Below are 27,614 nucleotides of genomic sequence, written 5' to 3' on the forward strand. Positions count from 1 at the left end.
GATTTTTGTAAAGTCAGATACTGCCTTTCTTCAGTAAAATACTTTGTTTCTTGGGAAAAGGAAAGCAACCATCTCAGAAAGCTTTTCACAAGTTTTAGTCCTATTACTGAAGTCAGTGTAGAATTTTTGCCGTATCCACTAAACACTTAAATACTACCAAAATAATTACAGTTACAACATTTTGTGAAAGAGGCTCTTAGAATCCTTCAGGAAGGCTAGGATAAATTAGCTACTAGGGTTTATTTTAGTTTTAAGTACAGTAGCCATTTTTGCCCCAAGGACGATAACTTCCTCTATCAAGGTCTATTTCAAACCTCTAAGAAATACTTTTCTTTTCATTCAGGCAAAGATAATGTTCCCATTGTTCTATCAGTATGAGTTGCTTTTCTTTAAACAGACCTATACTCTTCTATTGTTTTACTGTAGCCCTGTGTAAGTACTAAATTCAAACTCCAGGATACAAATAGAGCAGTCGTTCCAAAAGAAAGTGCTTTAAAAGGAATGTTCAAATGCTACTTTCAGTTGTACTTCTTTGCTGGCACCTGATTAAAGAACAGAGTAATGGAATCTCCATTTCTCCCATTAGTTAATTAGCACCTTTGCATCTTAAGGACTGGAAGCATTGTACTGTTAATTACCTTGGAGTCCTCTCTCCAACATCCTTATATCATTTTTTTTTCTTATGCATAGGTTTACACAACTTTATGAAGAACAAATCTATAAAATATTCTTCCCTCAGCGCAGGCTAAATGTTACAAAATGGAGTGCTCTGACAGCTAAAGGTGAGTTCAGTCAACCAATGGCCTTGTATTGATCTCTTATCTCTCCTGACACTTTTCTTCTAATCCTCTCCATAATTACATGAACTGCAAGAGCATTCCTGAAGCTGTCAATTTCTCTTGCATCTATTTTCAAATGGCCAGCGGAGAAGCAGGCTGGGCACTAGATCAAGCTGTCAATGTCCCCCACTCTGCTATCGACAGTCCTCTTGGCACATCTGTCAAGGGCTGCCTAGGGTTCTTCAAAACTCTTCTCCATTGGAAGAGAGCAGGAAGGGTGGAGAAGCCAGCAAAGTATTGATCCATTCTTTTAACATGCTAATTTGCCTGGGGCTGCTTCAGTCACTGCCAAGCTGGACACTTCAAAAGGAAACTGTTTTTCAAAGTGGAGATGTCTTTTTCAAACACTTAAAAACGGAAAACAAATGAATCCAAGTATCAAGTTCACAGTGCAACGGGGAAGGAGGTTGGCCAAACAGAAACAGGAGAGTTGATATATAAAAAGGAAATCTAAAATTAATTGATGGTGGCAAGGAATTGGAAAGTTTGAAACATATTCTAAAGCATGTGTGTATCACAACCAATTAGAATGGAACCTACTGAGTTACATTAACCTTGGGGAGAAAAAATTAAGGCTGATATAATTAATCTGATGTAAAACATTAGCATCCTTGAATGCTTGGCAATTTCCATAAATAAGAAAAATGGCAAATAAAACCCTTGATGTCATTGCACCTCTAACTAGAAACACATCATGAAAACTAGACCAAAGGGTGGGGGGGTGGGGCGAGGGTTTGGTATATTATTGAAGTTTTTTTATTGACTGCTTTCATTATTCATTTATTATTTTATCAGTGAAATGTGGCACAGATAAGAATACAGGGCATAAATTAAGTGTCTCAAGATTGCAAAGTATTACCATATTAAGTTTGTAAAAATTAAATCATCAAAAGCCTAGATTTGTTCACAGTTTTCAGGTCATGTATTTCTGGGGATATATTGTTAGTTGTGAATGGTTATTAAAGGAGGAAGTTAAATAAAAGAAAGTTTTTTTTTTTTGTTGTTGTTGTTGTTGTTGTTTTACTGTGGAAAGCAGTAGTGGGAAACTTGGAAGCCTTAAATCCAGGGACACTCTTAAGGACAAAGGCCCAAGAGAAAAGTATTCCTTACTGGCTGGGTCTTAACTGATCCTGAGGTTGGCCCATATTTACCTGCCATGGTATTATGGGAGGAAATCAGTATTCTGTTAACCTTTGACCCCTAGGAGCTAAGGCAGACAAAGGCTCAGGCTGGCGGCCCAGGAGAACACAGCCAAATGTCAAACAGCAGGGAAGCGACTGTGACAGAAACATTTGGCTTGGGCACAGCCAGTGTCATTGGGGCAAACTGCTATTCACACAAACAAGCCATGAAGAGATAACGCCATAAAATATGAACAAAACAGGACCTTTTCTGCCTTCCTTCTAAATTGTTAGTTTTATGGGACTTCATGCTGAACAGTATGAAAAAAAATCCAATTTGCTTTGAAGCGCATTAGTCTGTCTAACATCCTAATTATTGTTTACATTGCCATTTGCCTTCTATTAAGAATTGAATAATTACCCAGCACTTCATAGTTTAAAAATACAAGCAAACAGGATTATCTGGGTAATTAAGAAACTGTACCACAGCTTTGTACTGGTGTGGAAGATATCTGTACACGTAAGGGCAATGATAATTATCAATCAACTGACTTCAAATGGTATTTTAAGGATTTGGGGCAATTTGAGATCTGCAACTTATTAAGAAGAGGTTAGTAAGATCACCTTTGAGAAGTGTGGGTCTGTTTAAATCCATCCTTAGAAACAAGAGCCAGATCAGCCGTTGAATTTTCTCATCCACTAATGACAGCAGAGAACACACCAAGTACAGAGCATTCTGCTGCTCTTTAATCCTAATAATCCATCCCAAATGGACTTTGAACAGCATCATCAAACTTTGTCAGGCCATGTGGAGCTAAACCAAAGCTCTTCCGCGTTTAGATGTTGTTTTAACTGACCTTGCCTCCACTTAACGACACAGAAAAGTCTGGCTATGCCTGCTTTCTGCCCTGAGAAATTAGTTTGAACTCCAGACTAACTGAACTTCAAAAACCTTTCATGCAAAATCCTCTTCTTCTAGTTGATAGAATGCATCTGAGCATGGTCCTTCTGAAGACAGTGCTGCTTTCCAGAGGAGAGTGGAGTTGGTTGGGTAAAATAGGCAAAATGGGCAAGTTCCCATTTCAGAAGGAATAAAGTAAAGGGTGAATACATTTGGAAACTTTGGGGGAAAAGGGGAGGGGACAGGAATTCAAAAGACAATGTTCAGCCAAAAGTGAACACACACACCTAATAAAGTGAATATGATGTTTGAAGAATTTTATCTGGGATACCTAAGTGAAAATGAGATTTTACTTGTTATTCTGGATATGAAGACTGATATTTTCATTCATAGATGCAAAAATACAGATGAGAGAGCCAGTGATGATTTGTATGTACGTTATACACTTTCAATATTTTATTTATTGAAGGAGTAAATAGATCCCAACTCATCAGTGACCTAAGAACTTTTTTTCTGAACTTGCTGGGACCTGACAATTCTTTTACAAATAATTTTATCTTTTCCTTCACAATTTTTTTAATCCCTTTGTTGGGACACTCCTAAACATTCCTAGAATAATCTACATAGTGCCCTCCCCTCCCACCTCAGAAAGAACAAGGTTCCAGCTGAAGCTGTCACTAAACAGACAAGCCCAGAGATTCACCAAGGCTGGGCTCCTTTTCTAAAGGTCAAAATTAAATGAGCAGCGGGGGCTTGGGTTATTTTGCATGGGGCAAGGAGGGGCCTGAGAGTGACAACCAGTCACTCTGGGGGTGGGGTGTGCGTGCACAAAAAGGGCCCTGTGCAAATAGTCGACCCTGGCCTTCAACCCCCAAGCTCTGGAAGCATTCAAATCAAAACCGAATTAATTTGCATGGTGTCTAAATCACTGGGTTCTGCATAAACAGAAGGCGATTTTGGCTGGAGTTTCCAAAGGAAGCCCTCATTGCCTTTGTACAACAGGGAAATGGGTGTACTGTTTTGCATGAGGGCCATACAGAATATGCAAATGAAGAATCTGCTGCCTGGAGAGGCAAGGCCGGGCAGACAGCTGAGGACCCGCATTCACCCAGAGAAAACTCCCAGTCTCCAAAGGGAGTTGTAAGCTGGCCCAACATGTTGGTTTCCCAGGAAGGCGAAATGGACCCTGAATATTCATAGAATGTCCATTTAGTCATGGGACTATTAATTATCCTCTAGATCATGGGACCAAGTGACCTCACCTGCTCTGCTCCTCAGAACAGCTAGAAGGTACCAGCTGTAAGGGGATACAGTGAAGGAAGTTTTATGCTCTAAGTGAAAAAGATACAGTCTCTCTGGTCCAGGGGACAGCTGAGGCCTTCTTTACTCATCCCTTCTCACAAGCACAATAAAACTACAGAGAGCACTGAGCTGTGTTATTGGTCACAGATAGGCAGTTTTTAAAAAGCTAAGAGCTATAAATTGCTGCCTAATTTTATAGAAATATTAAAAGGGCTGAATAAATAAAATGCCATTCTTCAAAACTGCCTAAGTCTCCTGGATTATGAAAAAGTTTTCAGAGCTTCCTTATTTCAGTACAAATATTAAAGCATCTCCTTGACCTGCAGAAAGACTGAGTCAGTGTTCTGTGTTGTCTGCCCAGGAAACCAGAGGCTCCTGGACTCCTGCAGTGGTCTCAAACTCTTGGGTCTAGGAATCCCATTTCCATACTTAAAAATTATGCAAGATTGAGCTGGGTGCAGTGGTGCACACCAGCAATCCCAACAAATCAGGAGTTCAAGGCAGGAGGATCACAAGTTTCAGGCCAGTCTCATCAATTCAGTGAGACCAGGTCTTAAAATAAAAAAATTTAAAAAGGCTTGGGGATGTAGCTCAGTGATACTATGTGTTTGGATTCAATCCATTATACAAAAAAAAAAAAAAGTCATTAGAGAAGCCACAGTGGTTCAATTTGTGTGTTATAGCTATCCATATTTACCTTTAGAATTCCAAACAAAGCTGGGTGCTATGGCGCTCCCCCGTAATCCTGGTGGCTTAGGAAGCTGAGGCAGGAGGATTGAAAGTTCAAAGCCAGCCTCAGTAACTTAGTTTGGCCCTAAGCAACTGAGTGAAAATCTGTCTCGAAATAAAAATAGAAAGGGCTGAGGATGTGAGGATATGGCTCAGTGGTTGACTGCCCCTGGGTTTAGTCCCTGATACCTGCCCCTCCAAACAAAACAAAAACAAAACTAAAAACTTTCAAACAAATTTTAAAAAAAAATTTTCATTCATTGAAAAATAATATGAATCCATTCACGATAACACAAATAACATATTTTAATAAAAAATACAACTATTCCAAACTGAAAGAAAATTAATGAGTAGCATTATCTTAATTATTTTTCTTTTCTTTCTCCCCCCTCCCCCCAACATATCCCTTTAACATCTGGCTAAGTAGAGGACAAGTAGATTCTTAGATTTGCTTCTGTATTATAAGTGAAGTATCACATGTCAGGTAGCCCCTGGAAAACTACACTGTATACTCATTGGAGAATGAGAGAGAAGAGTCAAAGAGCATCTTGTTATTAATATGAAAGTTTTGACCTTAGAAGCCACATGAAAGGGGTTTTCACAGAGGAACCCAGATAGGCCTGGTACTATGACTTGGGGAATGGGAAGTTTGATAAATGCAGACAAGACCAGTCATTTTCAAACCACCATTCCATTACTCTTCCCTGTATAAATGGCCATACCATAGTCCCTAGAATCAACAAAAAGCCTCTATTCTGAAATCTAACCCAAAGGCTTTCATTGTAGAAGAGAAACTCATCAAATAGCTCATAGTACCATATTTTTAATTAACAATCAAAAAATCAGAGTAGCAATTTCCACCTAGTGTGTGGTTAGTGACTCTATCACTGTGCTAACTCCTTTAGGCATGTGTCTATGTATGTGTCAGTCATAATAGCATATGATCCAGTATCACCAATTTGCAAATGTGGACCTGAGGTTAAGGAAGTTAATTTAGTGTCTACAGTCACACATTTGGTCCAACTAGAAACTCAACCCATATCTCAAACTCTAAAAGAAGTCCTTAACCATATATACTATGTGTTCACTTGATGTGCTACAGAGGAATGTTCAGGCAAAGAGATGATTCACAAACATGATGAAAATAGTTAAGACCCAATTGAAGGAGGAATCATAAAATAGGACCTTGTTAATATATCAGTCATATTCAAAGATTTGGATATATCATGTTGACTTTATAAAGCATAACTCCACCAAATAAATGTTTAACATGAAATAGGTCAGAATTCCTTATGCATGTATTGATTTATTTATTCATTTATTCAATAAACATTTAGAAAGACTCCATATGTTACATAATGGTTACTCGTGTTACCAGTTTTGATAGACCTAACTGCGCTTATTCACTCATATTTTCATGAGGAAATTTTACTAAATTCATTTGCTCAAAGATGAAATCAGAAAACTTAAAAAGCAAGATTATCGTTTAATGTTTTTTTTTTTAAAAAATGTTCAAATTAAACTGTTTGTATAAAAATATTACCAGGATTGGAGGTGTAGTTCAATGGTTGTCTAGCATGCATGAGACCCTGGGGTTAAGCCTCAGCATCACACACCCCCAAAAAAACCCACTTTCCCCAAAAAGCAAAACTGAAAAACAAACAGAAAACACTAAGAAAACCTACATAATCTACCAATAAGGGAAAAGTCAAATAAAATAAGGTACATCCTTAACAGACTACTGATCATCATCAATTAAGGATGAAAAAAAAGCTATATTCTCTAATATGGAATGATTTTCATGATAATTAGTCAAGCATCATAAAAACAAGACAACAATTAAAATAATGACCCTGTTATTTTTTAAAGTATATGTACAACAGTGTACTTTACTTGAGTTATCTGCCAAATAGTGAAGAATGGTAACTCACAAAGTTGGAAGGAGAGTTTGTGTAGGAAATGGAAGCTTCGCTTTCTACTTTATACAACTCTGCACTGAAAAAATCTTCTGACATGCATACAATACTTCTGTAATATCAAATTCATCAATTAAATGCCCCCCCCCCAAAAAAAAAAATAAGTGGTCAGGCTTATATCAGGGCCACCTCTGTTCTGCTGTGGCAACTGAAAAACCATTTAGACAGTATTTTTCCTAAACACTCAAGTGTTAAATGAATGATTATGTCTCAATTCAGTTTTGAAAGGCACAAGGAAGCTCAGTTAGACTAAAATAAGTCATCAAATCTTAAATGCCATATTGCAAAAATCCCTGAGATGATTTTACATGATGCTTTAGAGAACCCCAAATAGAGACCATCTCATGATTCTCACTCACAAAAGAAATCTGGTCACACAAAGAAGGAAAAAATAAAAAAGGATAATAGAAGAAGGACAATAATTAAGCCCTGCTCTTCTCATAGATAAAGAATGACGTTTTCCAGTGATCACAGTCATGCTTCAAAGCCAGAGATAAAAGCAGCCCTGTGATTTGAGCAATTGATTCTTAAAGACGGGATTCAAAGGTAAAAGAAAAATTTCAAAAGTGGAAGGGATATGAAACAGCGTCTCTCTGAATTATGTTTTAAATGCCTCCTTTCTGTTGTTTTTTTCTCCTGTGGTTCTTCTATAGTATGTTAGAAAAAAAAAAGTAATTATTATTATTATTATTATTATTATTATTATTATTATTGGACACAGCTACAATTCTCTCTTTTCAGAGCATATATTTAAACTATTTTTATTTTAAAGTAATCAAATCATTTCAATCTTGTTCTTTCTTCAAAGCACTTTTAATAAGACACCTTTTGCCGATATGAACACATTGTACATATAATAGATAATACAGGTTCAAGGTAATGCCTCAATTATATAGTAAAATTATATAAGCATTTTACGTTGCTGGGGATTAAACCCAGGGTCTTGCACATGCTAGGCAAACATTCTACCATTGAGCTACACTCCTAGCCCAGTAAAATTGTATATTTTAGCAAGTTTCGATTCTTGTGTAACTTAATTTTGTCACAAGTATGATTCTTCGGCCTTAAGAGTGACTGTATAAGCATGCCTTCTTTTTACTAGCATTATTTTTGTGTACACCCACCCACTGAAAACATTGCTTATTGATATTTCCAAAGAGTAAATAGGGGCCTCTCATTTAATTTTTTGGCATTTTAATTAAGCAAGAGATAAGTTACTGAAGAATCTTTTCCTCTTTTCCTTCTGCTTACTGTTTCTAAGGTATTGAAAGTGACCCCCTAAACATCTGGCACATTTCCTAACTGGGGGCAAATGAGAGGAAGACACTGGAGTTGGATTTGGTTTCTTTGCTTTGACAGTGGGATGGGCCCTGGTAACTGGACCAGCACAGTTAAGTTTCCTCTGCACCCAATCACTATGCAAGTGCTAAGTGCAGTCACACAATCTCCTTGAGAGGACAGACAAGTGGCTAAAACTCTTTGTTGCCCTCTGAAACCAAACCAAATCATTTCAGAAAATGCTCTTCACGAGCACAATGAACTTGCAGCTGCTGCGGGGGCAGGCCCTGCATCTCCCTGCCGCTCTTGACACCCCTTCATCCTTCTTCACATTAGCATGTACTGCTGGGCATAGGAACTGCAAGAGGAAGTGTAGTTCTGTCCCCAGGGTCCCTTGATGACTCCAGTGGATGACCAGGGTTAGATTCCAACAACAGCACACCCCAGGCTCCCCACCCGCCCTGGCCATTTTTACCCAAGGATCCTTTGTCAAACATTTTAGATCTTAATCAATCTTCACTCTGACCTCCCAGACCCCATGGAAGATGGATGAGGAAGTAGGTGACCTTTCACCTGTTCTTCTATTTGTCCTGCCACAGTGGACCCATTGAGAAGACAATGGGGAGGAACCTGCTGCCAGAGTTCTAAAGACCTGGCCTGGTCTCCTTTATATCCCTCCTTAAGCTGCCTTTACATTCCCTTTCTTGTCCCTCCCCCAAATCACTTGTCACTCTTTCAAAGGAAAGTTCTTTTTCTTACAGAGGAGAGAGAGGGAGGGATAGCCACAGAGAGAGGGAGAAATACTCTCTAAATATCACTTTCAATATGAAATGCGAAAGTGGTCATTTTGCTTTGTTAGGTAAAGGGTAGAGGGATTCTTCCTATCTTTAGCCTTGACTTTGGAGAGTGACTTTTATTATTTCAACTCAACACCCTTAAAGTCAACATCTATGACCTTGAGAAGGGCAGGTGGTAAAAGAAATGTTTGTGTTCACACTTATTTAGTGTTTTATGTACTACAAGATGACTTTATCAATCTTCAATCACGGACTCCTCATAGCTAGTTTGTGAGTTAGAGAGAGATCTTCCCATCTCATTTTGAACAAACTGAGGTTCAGGGGGCTTAAGAAATGTGCCCAAGGTCATCCAGCTAACTAACCCAACTCAGATGCATTTCCTTGGCCCCACATTCTTTCTGCTATGCTCAGATGCTCCTCCTACACCAGTAACCATGTCAAGTGCCAACCATTTTTGTTACTCCTGGGATTTTTAAGGTGTTGGGTCATCTTTTAAAAGTCTCACTAAGCTTTGGAATTTAAAAAAACCTTGTCTTTCCAAGTTTTTCCTTCTTCCCCAATTTCATCACAGACTTTCACTTGGTAGAAATAAAAACAAATGAGTAAATGAACTGCAAGATTTTGTGTAAGATGTGTCTTTTTGAGAGAGCTAATAATTTTATGAGAAAGAAAATCTCAGTAGCATGTATGAAATCTCTGAAGTTTCTTAAAATTGGCTTAACCGAACTTCCCCTTGCATTAGATATCTGGGCTTGTTAGAAACAGCTCTCTCATAAACGGACTGGGTCTGAACTATGGAGCCCCTCCCCTTCCATGAATCACGTGATTAACTGGATTCCCAAGATGATTTCCATAAAGCAAACCACTAAAATGTTCAATTGCCTTTACATCCACTTCGCCCTCCATCTTTTTCTCTTTTCCTTCTAATTTGGGTTGTAAAAATGTCAAGGAGTTGCACAATGTGGCAATGTATGAGTTACTGGGCTCTATGACAATTGAAAATCAATGGCATTAGTTACAGGGAGATGAGCTAATGCTGGAAGGGTGAGCATTTTAACAGGAAATGGAAGACAATGTTGGTTTTTTAAAATATATACATTTCTATAAGAAAATTTGACATGGAAAGATGGACAAGTCGCAGTCTTAAAAAAATTGGGAAAGTAGAACATTTTACTCTAAAGTATGATGGCGGTGTCATTGACCCATTCCTGCTAGACCACTGGAATTTCGTTGCCAATAACAATATGCTCACATATTTTCTAATATTGATGCCAGAATATTTTTCAGAGTTTCAACTCTGTACAGCTCATCACTTTTGCCAGGTCAAAAGCAAATAAAAATGCAAGAAGTCAATCTTTATAAAAAAAATCAAAATTCCAACTTGCAAATTTTCAAGTTTCCTTTTACACTGAAGGTAGAAGATAGCCAGGCTTTATTCTGTTTTATTTACAATGAAATTAAAGGACAGTCACTGTTAGCTACTTCTACAACTAACCATTAATGGCATTTTGGGAAAGTATAAACCATGAAAGGAGAAATGTCTACATTTATAATGAAGATGAATTATCAAAAATGCAATTTTCTTTAGGTTGTGAAGGCTGGCACCCAGTCAATCAAGTGAAATGCCCCATTGTTAATCCCACCCTGTCATTAAGATGGTTGAAATGCCAGACAAATTGTTTGGCAGTCAGTTATTTCAGGCTCTTTAATCACCAAATCAGATGAACCATGTGGCAATCCAATCTACAGCTCCACAATCACCAGAAGAAAAGATTAGTGGGATCTTTTCTATAGGTGGGACTAAATCACAGTGCAACTGTTTAGTAGTAACCATCACCACCTAGGCCAGGGTAGTATCAGACTAGTGATAACCACTGAAAATAAACACCAAGCAAGACAAAAGCTTAAGATAATTATTTTTTTTTAGACTTAATCCACATAGAATATAAACAATCCACAGATACGTGGATTAGTTTCATTCCTTACTTGGATATAAAGCTGCCACTAAGTGAAAGACTTTACAAAATCCCCAGTATTCTAACAGAGGGAAAGAGGCAAGATTGAATCATGTATACTGAACTTGAGGTGAGAAAAATCACCTTAGTAATATGTGAATAGCAATCAACATGATGAAAACTACATTATTTTTCCAAAAACGTAATTACCAAAGTGAATCACAGTTTACTCTCGCCTCTGATCAAATAAGATCCTTAACTCTATTATAATCTCCTAAGAGAAATGAAGAGGTCTTTGGTCAAGATTTAATTTCACTTAGAGACTCTATCAATGGGTGTTCAGTAGAACAGAATGAACTGGAAACCCTTCATTGGGCCACTTCTCCACTAGTCCACAAGGCAGAAAGACTAAAAAGACATGGACTTTCTTCACACAGGGTGATTTTACAGAATGTCAGGGAACTGAAACAACACAATCTCTGATTCCACACTCTAGTCATTCATGCACATATATTTAAGATGGAAGATATTCACCAACTTTGTCATTTGACCAACTCTATAGATGGGAAAACTATGTCTCAAAAATGTGTCCACCTCTTTGAGTGAGGATCAATCAAGCCCCCTTCTTCAGCTTGTTCATTTACATTTCAGAGGGTGTACCCAGCCAGTTCAGATCTAAGTGCCTGTTAGCAAATGTGCTTGGCCTTGGGCTGATGACAGCAGCATCATTTATTTTGTCAGTATTAGAGATGTCTTAGCCTTGCCACCTGGAGCTACAGCACTTACTCATTAGACCCCTCTGTCCCACCACATCCCACAGGGGCTGCTAATTACTGGCTTTACTCCATTTAGTCTCATCTCGGATTTAATTATGTGCACTAAGCCCTAATGAAAAGTACAATATGGCTCTTCTTACCTTGGCATTCTCCATTTTGCTCTTCGTGCCCAGCATTACACAGGCAGTTGCCAATGGGTACCAGCCATTCACCATCTGCCCCACAGTACATTTTTGGCACATCCTTCTCTTCTGAGTTGTTGACACAGGAGCCTCGAACTTCCACCAGGGAAGAGGTATCAGCCCCTGTGATGGTGTCTGGAAACTGCGCCAGGTTGCGAACTGTGAGTGGACACTTCTTATAGAACACTCGGACGGACACCAGAGCAATGCAGGCCCCTACGTCCTGAAAAGCCAGGTAAAACCCCTTTTTGCTCAGTGGTCCTACATCCCGGATCTCGGTGTTCAGCTTCATGATTCTGTCACCTATGTCCACTTGGGTGAAGCTCTCATCCGCAGCGATGGTGTCAATCTTGGCAAATTGGCTCTCCCTGATGAAACGCTCCTTATCGTTGTCTGACTCATAGTAGTACAGATTAAAGGTCTCCTTGCAAGTCCCCATGACGCCCGGGAGACTGTTGCAGTCCCTCAGGGTGAACTTGATCTCGATGTACACCCTCTGAGCCCCTTCTCGCGTGATCCAGTCAGTTCGCAGCCAGTTGTTCTGGCTGGGCTCCATCACGTTGCACACCTGGTAGGTCCGGATGGGTGTATTCTTTTCATCCATGATACTCACTTCCTCCCACTGCAAAGACCCAGAGGGAATGCATGAGTTACAAAGTCTCCTCAAACAGGGATTTGCTAATTCTATTTTATTCCCATAGGACATGGATCATTTTTGTTTCAATAATTTAGAAAACTACTGAGTTCCAGCCCTCATAAATAAAGCATCTCTTGGGAGATCAACCTTTTTTTTTTTCAATTATTGTTTTGCATTTTTGCCTAAAATCCAGAAGCAATGGTGGATGTACTACTTGTGGGTTCTCAGCAGCTCCTTGTGGTGGTCTAACAAACTCACATTCCTCTATTACAATAGCTACAATTTCAAGTGGTAACAGTTCAAATTTGCTCATAAACTTTAAAAAAAAGAAAGAAAGAAAGAAAAACAAACAAACAAAAAAGAAAACAACAACCCAAACTAGTAAGTGTATTATTCCAACCACAGAAACAGAGACAGGCAAATTAAGGGCAGGAAGAGTAAAGCTTGCCAAAGGGAGACAATTATCAGTTAATTAGTGTTGCTCCTGTCAGAACTTTGCTCTCTAATACCTAAAAAAAAAAAAAAAAAAAAAAGTCAATTGATTTTTTTTGGACACCATCACTAGTATTTAAAGGGGAAAATAAATTCCCATCATTTTGGTTTCGGTGATCCTGGCAAGACAGTAAATACGGTTGCATTTCTCAAAAATACAGTGTTCCACTAACAAAAAACTTTTCAAGACCATGCTTTCAGTTCAAAAGTTTGCACGTGTTCTTATTTTGAATGAGACCCATAAGGAAACTAGAGTGAAGACGTGTTTTGCTTCTAAATCTTCAGCCGGATATTGAAAATAAAACTGTAAGTGGCATTCATGATGAGAAGCCCAAGGAAAGTAAAGGAGGACTCCAGTGTTTCCTTTGCCTTCTGCTTCCTCACACAAGGATTCTTCAACGGTGGACAATCTGAGTTCAGACTAACTAAAGTGGCAATTTCACTTTCACCATAGCTTTAAAAAGTAATTCTAAAAGCAAGACAACAGTTTGGGCTCCTATACTCTGACTTCTACTAAGTTGGTAGGAAGTCTCCAGTTCCTCATTAACATCCACAGCAATGCATTAATATAGATATGGCATAAATCAGCTTAAGTACCTAACACATGAATGTAATTAGAAGAAAAAAAAGATAGTTTAAAAATTTGTATTCTGCAATAGTTCCACTTAAAGCTCCATTCAATCCAGTGAAGTGCACACAACCATAATGTACCTTTTAACAGGTTTCCCATCTGTGCATTGGAAAACTATTAATGGATGGAAATGTTGCTATGGAAAGGGCCATAATCCATAAAATTCTGTATTCCTTTCATCTTGCTGCCATTATGAAAGTTGGAACTGGGAGTGGGGGTGGTGATTAAAACTGCTTTTTATCTGGTAAGCAATACATCACCAGTAACTTCCTTGTTTGGGGAAATTCATGTAAATCCAAAAGAAGATCCTGTATCTTCCAAAAGACCTGCTCAGCATGTTTCTCATCTCAGAACAAAGGGAAAATGGAAGGACCCATTTCTCAGTGAACACAGAAGTATTGTCATAGAGTACATAGAGGATAATTCAGGTCTAGTGTGAACTTTCCAACTTGAGCTTAATTGTCTAACCACATTGATTAGTTCACCAGAACAGTGACATGCCTTCCCTTAGTTTTGTATTTTACAATCAGCATGAGCGCCTCAATATACTCGTTTAAGTGAACACTGCTAAGATATCAGTTTTGTTTTTGTTTTTGTTTTTTTGTTTCCTTTGCCATCAGGACCCATCACTTTCCGTTATTCTCCTGTTCTGCATAGTTGTTCTGATGGACAATGACTTGTCTCTGACTCAGTCTCATATCTTACTTAGTGGTATTATCAAATCAGATTTCTTTTTAAAAATAACACAAGTAGCAACAACCAGATGTCATTATCAGACAACTATCCTAAGTTTCTAGCAAGGATGTGAAATGTTATAACTACAAGTAGAGATTTTAGACTTTGTTCTCTATTACCTAAAAAAAAGGTCAATTAATTTTCTGTTGGGGGGGGGCACCATCACTACTATTTAAAGGGGAAAATAAATTCCTATCATTTTGGTTTCAGTGGTCCTGGCAAGATAGTAAATATGGTTGCATTTCTCAGTATTTTTGAATAGTTGAAGACTCAGTATTTTTTACCCTAACTAGAAGGAACTTTTAACAATCAATCCTTAGTTGGTACATATCCAGTTCATCCGGTACTCTAAACCTAAAAAGTCTCCTTCAGTGATAAAATCTAGAGCTTACTTAAATGTCATAATTTGACATAATTTCTCAATGATGGCTATGTCTTTTGGAATGACTAATTCTCTTGTATACTAGTAGAATTTCACTTCTAAATTTTAATAATACTTAAATGCCATACATCTAATATTTAATGAAAACAAAAAGCTACCTATATCAGCTTATAGAGAGGTCTGTTTTATACAGTAAGATATCATTAGTATTTTTTTAAAATAAGACTTCAAGACAATTAAAAGAAGTTTTGAGTCTATTAAACATAACCAGGTATTCTTTCAGCAGTTCTTTGAGGGAATTGAAAAGAGAGCAAAAGAAAGCGGGTGGGGGAAGAAGGAAGGGAAGAAAGGAAAAAGGAGGACATTTGTAGCATAGTAAATTGCAATAAAAGCTTTCTGGAAATTGGATAGACCATAGGCTGTCCTCTCAAATGTGTCCCTCCTAGTTTTTATGTAATTCACAATCTATTTAGTGAAACAAATTAGGGTCAAAATCATCCTAGATATATTTGCTCTTCAAACCTAAGAGCAAGCAGTAAGAGAAATAAGACTCATTAAATTTATTAGTACAAGTAAGGGCAACTTCCACCCTCAATTTTGCCAGAAGCACTAATCCATTTTAACCTAAGGGGTAACATGCGGGCTAGAGCCTGGGAAAGCCCAGCCTGAATCAGTGACCTTTCCAGAGTATAGGATTAACAATGAGTCTGACTCTCACTGAGATAACGCTGTACCTTTCTTCACATTCAAAGGATGAGGGCAATTGCCTGCAATCAGTGGTGAATACAGCTTGTCTACACCACCAGAGGCCTGCCAATCACTCTCCCTCCCCTTTAAATCATGGTTTTGGGGATAGACTAGAATTTTTCAGCAAAGACCAATCCAAGGGCAGGCAGTCAAGTTCAGGCAGAAAGACAGGAAGGCAAGGCAATCTTCATCTTACTGCAGATGGATTACAGGCCCTGCTTTGATTCTTCATTTTTATGACTATTTTTTTTTTTTTTGCCCAGTCTCATTTTTGAAACAGATCTTCTATAATAGTTCCTATGAATCCCCCGCCCCAATCATTTATTGTTTATTCAATTGCTGGGTGTGAGGCCCCATGAGGGGTGCTGGCATTACAATTTTCTCCTGGAAGAAATTCCTAATCTTTCTTTCCCATTGTTTCTAATCAATGGACTCAGGCAAAAACCATCAAGCAGGTGAAGGTTGGATGATTTGCCTAATTTTTAAAGGGTACAACAGTTATTTTAAGGTGGCAGAAATCAGACCTATAGGTCCTATTGACTTCTTTCCAAAGCTGAGTCATCTGGACTTGCTATTAAGGGGGTTGGGAGAATGTGACCATAGACCCAGGAATATTCTGTGAATCTTCCCATGGAGGTCTTGCTACAAATCTGAGAAAAAGTGAACACGAATATATGCTCTTTCATACTTTATAACCTAGCCTCTCTCACCCCTAAAGATTCAGATTCCAGACACTCAAACTTTTCACATTTAACACTAACAATCTACATGCTCCGGGCTTCTCTGCATGCAGTATGCCCCTGGCTCAGGCTCACAAGGCTTTTTCTCAGCCTGTAAAAGAGAACAGCAACTGATTTAAGGTTGTAACATCGAGGTTGGGAGCCTCCCGCCACTTATATGGGGCAATTAAAAATGTTTTCTCTCTGGTATTTCTATTTATTCATTTTTTCTAATCTGGAAGCAGAACAATTGCTCTAAAATTAACCCTGTCAGGACTCCATGCCCATCAGAGTAATAGGCATAAATTCTAATTTGGTCCCCGGATTGTATTTCTTCTTGGTATTTTAGTTTTAAATAGGCATCTAAGTCTATTCCTCCACCAATCTCCTACTTTTGAAACCCCTTTCTGCCCTTTTGGTTTCTAGTTCTTCCATGACAGCGCTATCCAAGGGAGTATAGGATTTCTCCAACAAAGCCTAATTCACTTCATAGGCCACATCGGAAATCTGACCCCCTCACCACAATCACCAAGAATCAAGCCATTAGGACTTTCAGAAACTTGCTAATCACTCCTTTTTTACCCTTTCCATCAGAGAGCAACTCAGAACTTACCCCTCCTTCCAGAGGGCTTGCTATCCACCCAAGTTCTCCCTGAACGGATCTGGAATCCAATAAAGTAACTGCAAAAGAAAAAAAAAAAAAAAGGAAAATAGATTAATTTCCAATTGCAAAAAGGCAATAATACAAAAACCATTTGCCTGAGCGTTTCCATATGTGCTCAGGGTGTGCATATCCAACTATGATCAAAACCTAAACTTGGTCTCACTTATGTAAATAATCATTACTCACTTGATCTTCTCCCCTCTTTAAATCTACAGGTTCTTATTTATTTAACTTGCATAACATTTAAAATTCCATCCCAGGTCTCAGTTGATTCATTTTCCAAAAAGGGTGAATAGTACAATTCGAATTTCAAGTACAATTCAAAAAACAAATACATCAATGTAGGGCAGTAACACTCCGGAGCAAAATTTGCATTCATCTCTGTCTGGTATCTACTAGAAGTATTTGTTTTTGCAGGTTTCAGATGACCATATAACTCCTCATCATGGTGACAGAGCCATAAGTGAATTCTACCAGAGAGTATCCAAAGGGTCAAGAAAAAAACTCTCTCTCCTGACACCCCTCCCCCAAACAAATAGGCTCTGGAGGTGGTATCCCCTGCTTTTTAAATATCAAAGTTTCAGGAAGAGGGAATGCCAGACACATTGAATTCGAATGCAAATGCACTCAAGTATTCTCCTTCCCCGGGTCTTTTGGAGGACACTCGGAGACCAGCCTACCACTGCAGAGAAAAACACTGGTTTGAATTTTAGGTGTGGAGTGCTGCCTAATGGATATAGGGCGCGTGTGCTACAACACCTAACGAGTGTGCCCCAAAGCTTAGGGGGAAGGGAGAGAGTGCACACAGAGCTGCCATACCCGGCTTAGGCTGGAATAGGGCTAGGTACCGATGACATTGAAAGACGCAAAGAATTCGAAATCTCTCCACATTCCCTTTCCCACCGCTATCTGCAGGCCTGGGGGTCGAAAGGCCCATCTCAAAGGAACCACTGGGTTATTAATTTGATCAGTGAGACAGGCTCTTCAGGCTGGGGGAGGGGTGGGAATGGAAAGCCTCCATCCTTCCTCATGCGCACCCCAACTCACTTTCACCCCCAGGTTCCTGAATTCTACCCATTTCCCCTCTCATTTCATTCACAAACTAAGGGCGTTAAAATCACTTTCCCTGGTTTTCTTGAGGAGCCTGAAATCCTGGGGTGTGTTAATTATTTTAAAATGTAAAGCCTTCCCTGGGTTGCTCCCGCCGGGAGTTGAGCCCCCCCTCCTCACTCTCTCTTCTCTGTCCCTAGAGAAAAGCCCGCTACATCCATTTGGATTTATGTAAGGTGGATTAGGAACACAAAGGGAACAATAAGACCCAATTTACAAAAAAAGGGAGGGAGTAGAAAGGGAGGGTAAAAGGGAGAAAAGGAAACGTGATGGGAATAAAAAGCAACAAAATGAATTAATTTTTAAGAGAAGGAGGGGTTGGAGAGGGGTATAAACCCCCTCCCCTTTCATTCAACATCAGCCCACGTTTCCACCAGCGCCTTTTTGTGTAAGGCTCCCAAGTTTGGCTTCCAACAGAAAAAGCCAGGGGGTAAAAGGTAAAAATAAAGAAAACAGTCTCTACGTCTGCGATGTGAGAGTAATCTTAGAGGACGTCCGAACAAGTGCGCAAAGTAGCCGGGAAAACCCGAGATCCAGAATTCCGTTCAGGGGGATGACCCTAGAGACCGAGGCGAGGCGGCCACGGCGGCTGGGGTGGCAACTCCAGGCGCGTAGGACGCAGGGGAAGATCGGAGAGGACAAGAGAGCGCTCCTTTCCTTCCAAGCCGTGTCTGTGGGCAGGTGTTCGACTCTCTCTCGGAGCCTCCGTCTGGAGAGCTCTGGGTACCGGCTGCCCAAGCGAGGCTAACTAAGTTGGGTTTTGGCTCCCTCCTTCGGAACAGGGAAAATGATAGTTTGCACAGGGATGTATGGGCTGAAGTCTGGGGAGACAGAGATGGATAAATGGATGGATGGATGAATGTGGGAGGAGGAAGAGTAGATAAGACGAAAGCAAGGCTAGATGCACGCAGGTTGGAGCGTGAGCGTACGTTTGGACACAAGCACACGCACTCGGGGCACTCGCGCAGGGGCAAATCGTCCGCGTCCGCGTTCACGAGGGCACTCTCTTCCTTCACGCATTTGTGCGCGCACATACACAGACGGAAATATACACACTCAAGCAAACAGCTCCCCTTTCTCTGGACCCCTCAGAAACTAAACGATCCTCCACCCCAACCTCTACACAGAGACATGGGCATGTACAATCCTCCCAGCACGTCGGAATAGACGCGCAGAAAACAGCACACAGATGGGGTGCTGTCGCTCATGTTTCCTTTAAACTAGCCAAATGTACTATTCGGGGCCTAAAAGCAAAAACTACGTTCAACTTGCTGGCGGGTTCCCGGGATTGAGAGGGCAATCTGAGGAGCTCAGGGCTCTGGAGGTCGTCGATGGCACCCCTAGGGTGTGGGGCTCGGCGAAAAGAAAGGTGTCTGATGCTTGTTGCTAGAAATCAGGTCACAGGCGCCCGACGAGCCGCGCCACGACCGCTGCCCTGCGAAGGCCCGGCTGCCGGGTCCCGGGAAACGCGTGGCTTGGGAAACTTTGCAGAAACCGGAGAGCTCCGAAGGCTTTCTTAAGAACCCGGGAGCACTAAGCCCTCACTGCATTCCAGGCTTGCGTCTTCCCCTTGCGCAGGGATGGTAATGGGGGCGGGGGTGCATAATTTTTTTGTTGTTTTGTTTTCAAATCCTGCATTGGCTCCAGTGCATCCCCTCGGGGCGCCTCCAGCCTCCTTGCCAGAGGATGCTGATAAACTTTGGCCTTTCACTACAAACTTGGACAGACCGGCCGCCTGCACGGGTCACGGCCTCGGGGCAGGCTTCTTGGCGTTTTTCCATCACCCTTTCGCGGATCTCTTCGACCTAGAACCCTTCACCAGGGTCGGGACGCACCGCTCACTCTAGGCTCCCTCCACACCAACCGGCCCTATGCTACCGAAGACCATTTACCCGCGGATCGTCCCCAGTCTGTCCCCGATCCAGACAGGCTGCTTCGTTCTTACCTTCATTCGCCGGGTATACCCTGGAACCGGTGACAGCGTCGCAAATCCCAAAGAGAAACGAAAAGAGGACGAAATAGAAAATCCCAGCCATGGTTCGCCGGTGCCAACGCTGCTCCTGCCGCTTCTATCCCAGTGGAATAAATGCTTAAGTTAGGAGTGCAGCAGGCTGAAGACATTGCCAAGAGGGTGGGCCCTACCGGTGACGTGCGCACGCCAGTCCAAGGCCGGAGACCAATGGTGGTGCAGACTGGATGGCCCGGCCTCGCCCCTAAGCTCAAGCCCGCCCCGAGGCCCCGCCCCCTCCGGTCTCCGCGGGGCGTCCGGTCTCCCGGGGTTGGAACCGGCCAGCTCCGCTGGGTTCCCGCCCCCGCGGGAGCGTAGCAGCCTGATGCTCAGACACCAGGGTCGAGCCCCTAGACGGTGGAGGGAGATTCAAAAGACTCAACTGACTGTGGGAACCCGAAAAAAGGTTGGCAACCTTCTTTCCCCTCAACGGACCCTCTGAGATGTCGAAAAAGGCCCTTACTGAAATAAAATAAGTATAAAGTTGACCTGCCCTTTTGCTGCCGCTCCTTTCCGAGGAGCAGCGGCTCTGCGTCCCGCCTGCACGTCTGGGGCTGCACACTTCCTCCTGCAGGCCGCCTCCTCTACCCTCTGTTTCCTTGCCCTGTTTTGTGTCTTTTTATGGCGCTCCTGCATCTGAAATGCTTTTTTGGGGAGTTTCGTACCTGGATTACTCGTTTCTTCCCTACTTTCCCAGCAACCTAGAGAGTGGGGACCAAGTCATCCCCAATCCAGCCCCTAGCAGGACTCCAGTCACTGCCTCAGAGGCTTAACCCGATGACTTCTAGCATCAGGGAAATCCTCCCTGGCCGGGTCCCAGCGTTCACACCGAGCGTCTCACCGGGAACCCGGACAGGTCTCTCCTGGCAGCCAGATAGCCGGAGACGGTCTTGGCTACAGGGAACCAATGTGCGTTTTCTGGGGGGAAGTCCCTGGAACCCGATTTAGCAATTTCGGGACGCAGTGGAACAGAGCAAAGGGCATGCGAGTGCCAGGACTTGCAGCTGTACGAGGACGCAAAGGAGACTCGGAAGGGGCCCGGAACTGCTGCGGTTGCTGGGCGCTCGACCGCTTCTCTGCGCTGATCAGGACAGTTCTCCCAGCCCCAGGAGAGGGTGGTGAGCGGCCAGAAGCACAGAACGCGCCCCGCTGCCCCGGTCTCGGCTCCACGGTTATCGCTGTGGAACCCTCCGGGCGTGCTGGCACCTCTGGGCCGTGGTCTGTCCCCGGATGCTTAGGTCATGAGCGCAGCCACCTGAGCGTCTACCGGTGACAGAAGCTCAGGCAGTTACCCGGGGACCAAACCCCAATAAAACTGAAAGCATCCCCCCGGAGGTGTGAAGGGGACCCTGATTCTCAGTGAAAAGCCTCCCTTTCTTCCTCCCAGGCCACCTCTCCTCTGGTTCCTCCCAGGGCCGGGCAGGGTTTTCCTCTGGAGTCTGGGTCCCAGCGGGAGTGCTACTGCCTAGAGGTGGTGGGGCCTTCCAGCTCGGGAATCGGCTCTTTGTGAACCAACCGCGCCACCTGCCGGCCAGACTCCGACCTGCGCTGCCCAGGAGGAAGGGTGAGCGGACAAAGACCGAAACCAACTGCCCGCCCCTCTGGGAGGTGGGAAGCGTCGGTAGACTTTGGTAGCCACCTGCCCACGTTCAGCCCACTCAGGCCACTACTAGCGGTGTGGTGGCTGGAAGAAGTCCTTGGAGTCCTATCGCTCCCCGCCATCCAGATTATGAAAGATGGACTTGGAAAACGTTTCAAGGAGAAACAGTTGACATCCGAGGGGCTGCTTGAGTAGCTAGCTGCTCTCCCTAAAATCGAAAGTCCGAACGATGAAGGGCCATGTTGAGGAGGGAATAGACCCGGCGTCACTGGCCGCAGTTTTAGGGCACTGGCCTCGACAGCAGATCCTATTTCCCTCAGTGGCTCAGACCTGCGCAGACCTCGACTGATGACACCGGCAACTTTGACTTTTAAAGACCAGCGCGCTTGACTAGACGCCGGGCAGTCGCTTTGAGTCGGGGCCTGGAGGGACAGCTTGTGCAGCTCTGGCATTTTGGCTCCTTGGTGAAACACCTATGAAATGTCTCCATCTGGGAAATGGATTTCAGTTTATTGTAGCTACTGATTTTACACAAGTAAAAGGAGGGGTGGGGATATGCACACACGACGTGTGTGTGTGTGTGTGTGTGTGTGTGTGTGTTATAAATTATTTAAAACAACTTCCCAAGTCCCTTTAAGGAATGCATTTCTAGGTTCTTTCATGTGCCTTTCAGAATTTTACAGGAAAAGAAGATGAATATTGGTCCCTGTCATTTGGCACACAGATTCAAAAGAGAAAAGAGCAATCCAAATTCTTCTTAAAACATTTTTTAAACAATAGACGCTGGTTGTTTCTCTGCAGGAGTTGGAATATTGCATCTATCTGTGGTTGAAATGGAAAACTGTCTGCCTGCATCATTAAAAACAGAAAAATTTCTAAAACATGTACCATCCCCACCCCCCAGGATATGCACACTGAATATTAAGCAAAGTCTTTTTCCAGCCACAGCTGCCTGGAAGCAAGACACCATTTGCTAGGGTACATTCACTGATCCCCCTTTTTCCTGTTTTTCATTTTAGGGCTCAAAGTTGCCCAATAATCAGGTGAACTAAGAAGCTGGATTGCTGACTGGGAAAATCTGCACTCCAACTTCCCTCTGGAAAGCATTTCTGGGCTGCAGATTGTAAATGAACTGCTGTTCATTGTGACTACCTGGAGGAGAATTCTTCTGTCCTCTGTGATTACTTAGAGGGGAAAGACTTCTAACCTAACAAACAGGATTCCTTCTAAAAAATAAGATAAAAATGGAAACACCATCATCAATGCAAAACCCTCTCTGCACCCCATAATCGGAAAACACCCTGGAATTTTAAAACTTATAAGTGTGTACAATCAGTCTGTAGAGCCATAAGCACAGAACCCAACACAAAACCTACCTAATATCACCTACTTTTAAAATAAAGTTGCTTGGCTTTTTTGAGTAAAACAAGCCTCTCAGAACTATGAGAATGTAGGGGTGCTTTGAATCCACTAAGAGGAATCTCAAGATGAATCTGCTAATAAGCTTAATATAAAGGATTAATTAAATGACTTGATAGCTTTAACTTTTTTTTTTCATACTGTGCCTAACACAAAGACTTGAGCCAAGAAATACACTGTCAATACTAAGTTGAATTAAGGTTGGATTTCAAAGGCATCTCTAATCTGCGAAAGACATTTTTAAATGGCCACAAGAAAACCTGATTTCTGCCTCCAGGTGGAAGGCCAGTTTTGCCAAAGTAATGAGAAAGGGGCCTTTGACCTGTGGACAAACAAGCCATATGATAGTGTGTTTGTAGACAAATAGCAATGGATAGAAGACAAGAGGGAGGGTGAGAAAGAGAACATGAATCCATTCCACCTTTTCCTAGGCACTGTGGTAGGAATTTGTGGTAGGTTTTAGCCTGACTTCCCTGGATGTTAGTCTTTCTACCACTAAAACGTAGCACATCCACAGTGTTCCAATGATGCTTTGTCATTTCAGTTCAGAAATACCTAGGTTAATTTGCTTGCTGGACTTTTGCTATCTGTATGTCTTTGAGTAAGTTCCTTAACCTCTCTGAGATATGGCTTTCTTTCTGTAAATTGTAAATGATTTTTCTAAATATTGAATGATTTTATAGAACACAATATATTATCTGGCACATGGGAAATAGCTATTATTATAGATAATATCTCATTAAGAATTATAAACATTATTAACTGTAGAACAATTTATTTATCTCAAATCTTCTTTTTCACAAGGAAACCAAACACTGTGCTTAACTTCTTGTGCTCCATGAGAAAATAATTCTTTATTTCACAAACTCCTGGAGGAGGGAAGGAAGATACATTCTAACTTCTTCCCTTCTTTCATTGATTTATGAAGCTTACACCTAACTCCTCTGTTCCTAGATGATTCAACTAAATTTGAATCTAAAAATTTTATTTGTCTTCAAATATAATGGTTACAAAAACATTTAAGTAAAACAAGGTGTGAAAGACCAAAATTTCACAGCCAGGAAATAGTGCTGATGGTAAGTAAGCAAGGCTCCATCTAATGAAATCTCCACTTTTGTCAGAAAGCTACCCTCTTAAATAAAGTCATCTGAAATAGCATTTGGTGGGTTTTCTGAAGCCCCCAGGAAACCCAATTAGAGATTTTATCCTTTGATGTCAAGGCTTTGATGCTGTTTCTTATGCAAATGAGAAGCAGGACTATTATTAGGCCTTTGCACCTGAGTGAGAAAGATGGCCATAGAGCTCAGGTCTTGATGGATCAAGAAGGTGGGACAACAAGACACAGCAAGAAGCCTTTTGAGTCACTGAGGTGGGGAAGGGCTGACAGGAAAGTTGGACTACTCAGGGGGGCAAATCTGAATTTGATCCAGTTCTAACAAACCTTTCTCAAGGGCAAACTATGTATCAAACACCACAGTTTGAAGACACCAAAGGTTTCTTCTGGGTCTTGTCTGTGTATGACACCCACCACATGGCAATGTGGAGGACGTGGGGGACAAGTAGAAATCATTGGAAACATTTCCTTTATCTGGGCCCTGGAGGAAGGCGGAGAGAGAGACAAACAACACCAAGTCACTCAGTCCTGTACCAATATAGGTCCTTTAAACTAACACTTTACAGAGACAATGAGTTTTTCTGGAGGAGATAATCTATATCTGTTTTTGGCTGCATTGGTGAACATGAGTTAAACATCAGAACTGTTTTATGGCTTAGACATGAAACCCATGCCCCAAAGGAAGTTTAAAACATTATTTCCTGGGAACCTTGCAATTCAACCTCTGTGACCATAGATTTCTTCATTTTAGCTCAAAATGTGAACATAAAATTACCAAGTCACAGTCACTAAATAATTTGCTATTAATACTTTAATATTTAATAGCAATGTTGATTTATGGTTATTAGAAGAAATTTTGGAATTATGATTGTATGATGAAAAACTAATGCTAATATACATGTGTATTACATCAAGCTGACACGGTTTTATAAGCCACTTTTAAGAGAGAAATAATTATCTGATTGGAGTACTATTATATTGCAGTACTACATGCCCTGCCCTTATTTTTCTTTCTTGAAAAACAATGTGTAATGCAATGAAATTCTGTAATAAAGTAAGTTTATCATTAACATAATTTACAATTTACTACATAAGAAGAATATAAATTTGGAAACCTAAATTTCCCTTCCCCCATAAGCCAAAAGCACTTCCAGAGCACTTGTGTTCCAAACATTTATTTTTTAATTTCAAAAGATCTCAGAGTATTTCATATATGTCTAAAACAACAGATTATATATTTCTTTATGTAGAATATAAATTTCTCAAATGCTTATTTAGATAATGGAATTTTGCAAATGTGCTTCTAGAGGAATTAGAACTTTTGAAATTATATTTATATTGTATTTCTTTAACCTAATCATTTATTTCCATTAGCAAATTTTGGTCTTTCACACCTTGTAAGAAGAAATTTTCTCCTACAAAACAAGTATGCCTTTAACCCTTATTCAAGAGGACTAAAGAGGAAACTCAGGGTAAACTCCAAGAAACATAGTGTAGGTTTTTGTTCCTAAATTATATACTACTTGAATACCCCTGTATATTAATGAAAACTTATTAAAATCAATTGAATATAAATCTGCTCTGTATGAAAAGGAATACAAAAGTGAAATTTATCAACCTGGTTTGCCTAGAATTGGCAGCAGGGGACGTTTTCTGGACACAGAATGTTTATAAGCACTGAAGAATTTGCAGAAAGTCTTAGCTTGGGAGTCCACAGACAGACATATGTCACACAATTTTAAAATGTGCAGAGCAGCCCCTCACAGGTAGTGATATGTGGCATCACTTTCGGTTAGACCTTAACTATGTCTGCACAAACAAACTGGCTTAATTCGGGCAAACAATGAGTTATTTGAAGTAGGGAGGTAAAAAGAAATTCAGTTAGTAACGGATCATTTGACTCCAGCTGACATTTAAAGTATATCAATTCAGCCCATTTGTTTTTTCTTTGTATTCAACTTCACATATGTATGACTCCCAGGTTCTCTTTCTGCTGGGAGTTAAAAATTAGGAACTAAAGGACAGAGAAAATTGTCCCCAGTCCATTTATTATTGAAATACATAGATCTGTATAAAAGCAGGTTTTAATGAACACCCCTAATCATCACTAACTTAATCAAGGCTGTCTTGTACAAGTTTGGGAAAAATCTTTCTCATATATTTATACATCATTAATATTACAGGATTTACCCCCTTAGATTTAACATTTCACTTTGACATTCAGGATTAAGATGTGAGATAACAAATATGCAACCACGCTAAGTTTCTATCACTTTTATCTCTGCAGTTCTGAATCAAAACAAATTTGAACCAAAACATGCAGTGGTTGTGAGAGGAATTCCAATGTACATTATCTTAAAGAGAAGGTCCCATCTCTGCAACTTCAACTTGTCTATTTATATTACATTAGACACCTAACAGAGGTAATTGAACATTGGCAGGAAATTAATCAAGTCTGTTCCGTTAAATGGTCAGTTTACTGCAGCTCAGTAAAGCTGGGTCCCATTTCCTCTTTGTGTCTCATTATGTTCTCATACGAAACTTTTATAGTTTTCACTTGGATTGTTGCAATTTAAAATGGTTGGATAAATACCTAGTTGTGTCCAGACTGCCTAGCAGGTTAAGTTACTCAGTGAACTGAATTTGTAATGCAGAAATCATGCCAACCGTAGAAGGCACAGTAAACTGCAGAAGTCATGAGAAAATCCAGGCTGCTTTGGGTCTTCCTACTATAGGAGCTTTCTTCCAACAGCTCCTTGTGTCACTTTCCATGATATATTTATGTTGTAGATACCTATCTATATATAAAACTGGATGCTTGCTTTAAAAACCTTAGATTAAAAATAAGATCAGCCAGTTCGAACTCTCCTATCACAAGGGCGTCACATGGTTAATGATGAGGGTCATTTAGCTCTAGGTCTGGAAAGTCCTGTGATTTAGAACCTTCCTCTTGCGGTCCTCTGGTTAAATCTGCTCAGCTCTTTGTTGTTGTCGTGTCCACCTACACACAGCTGTCCATCTTCCTGAAACCTTTTTGCTGTCAGTCAAGTGACAGCCTTGGATGGGGGGCTTTGTGTGCCGAGGTCTCCTGAGGCCCAGCACTACACTCAGATGGAAAGGAGCGTGGGCAGGGGAACACAAGGAATTCTTCCAAAGGGGTGGGGGACATGACAGACTACTGGAGGGAGAGACTCAGTGCATGGCTCCTTCAGAAACCGCTTTCTCAAACACATGCAGCAAAAATGCAAACACATATACCAGAACCCCCACATCTGCAGCCCAGCACCACCTCAATGTAAAGTCACCCCGGGAAGTCAGCATTCCAGGGCTTGTGGAGGCAAAGAATAAAGCACCCTCTGTACTTGAACAGGGATTAGTGTCCAAGAATAGTCCTAGTTTCTCTCCTAGTGTGAGCGATGAGATGTGTATATCTTTCCCTTTCTTGGATTCACTGATTCTTAGATGACCTGTAAGTACTAATATTTCTTCCTAAAATTACT

General features: G+C 41.1%; 1 protein-coding gene across 1 annotated transcript in view; it reads right to left on the reverse strand.

Moving 5' to 3' along the window:
• The window catches only part of Epha4 (EPH receptor A4), a 140,948-nt gene extending 120,873 nt beyond the window's left edge, over window positions 1-20,075 (reverse strand). The window contains exons 1-3 of the mRNA XM_046439765.2: window positions 19,919-20,075; window positions 16,813-16,880; window positions 11,815-12,478 (exon numbers count right to left, since the gene is read on the reverse strand). Of these exons, the coding sequence (XP_046295721.1) occupies window positions 11,815-12,478; window positions 16,813-16,880; window positions 19,919-20,009 (823 nt within the window). The 5' untranslated portion in view covers window positions 20,010-20,075. The remainder of the gene's footprint in view (window positions 1-11,814; window positions 12,479-16,812; window positions 16,881-19,918) is intronic.
• Between the last annotated feature and the right edge of the window lie 7,539 nt (window positions 20,076-27,614).

The sequence above is a fragment of the Marmota monax genome, unplaced genomic scaffold, assembly GCF_021218885.2.
Source record: "Marmota monax isolate L192 unplaced genomic scaffold, Marmota_monax_Labrador192_F-V1.1 WCK01_AAM20220418_F8-fsc00041, whole genome shotgun sequence".
Lineage (NCBI taxonomy): Eukaryota > Metazoa > Chordata > Mammalia > Rodentia > Sciuridae > Marmota > Marmota monax.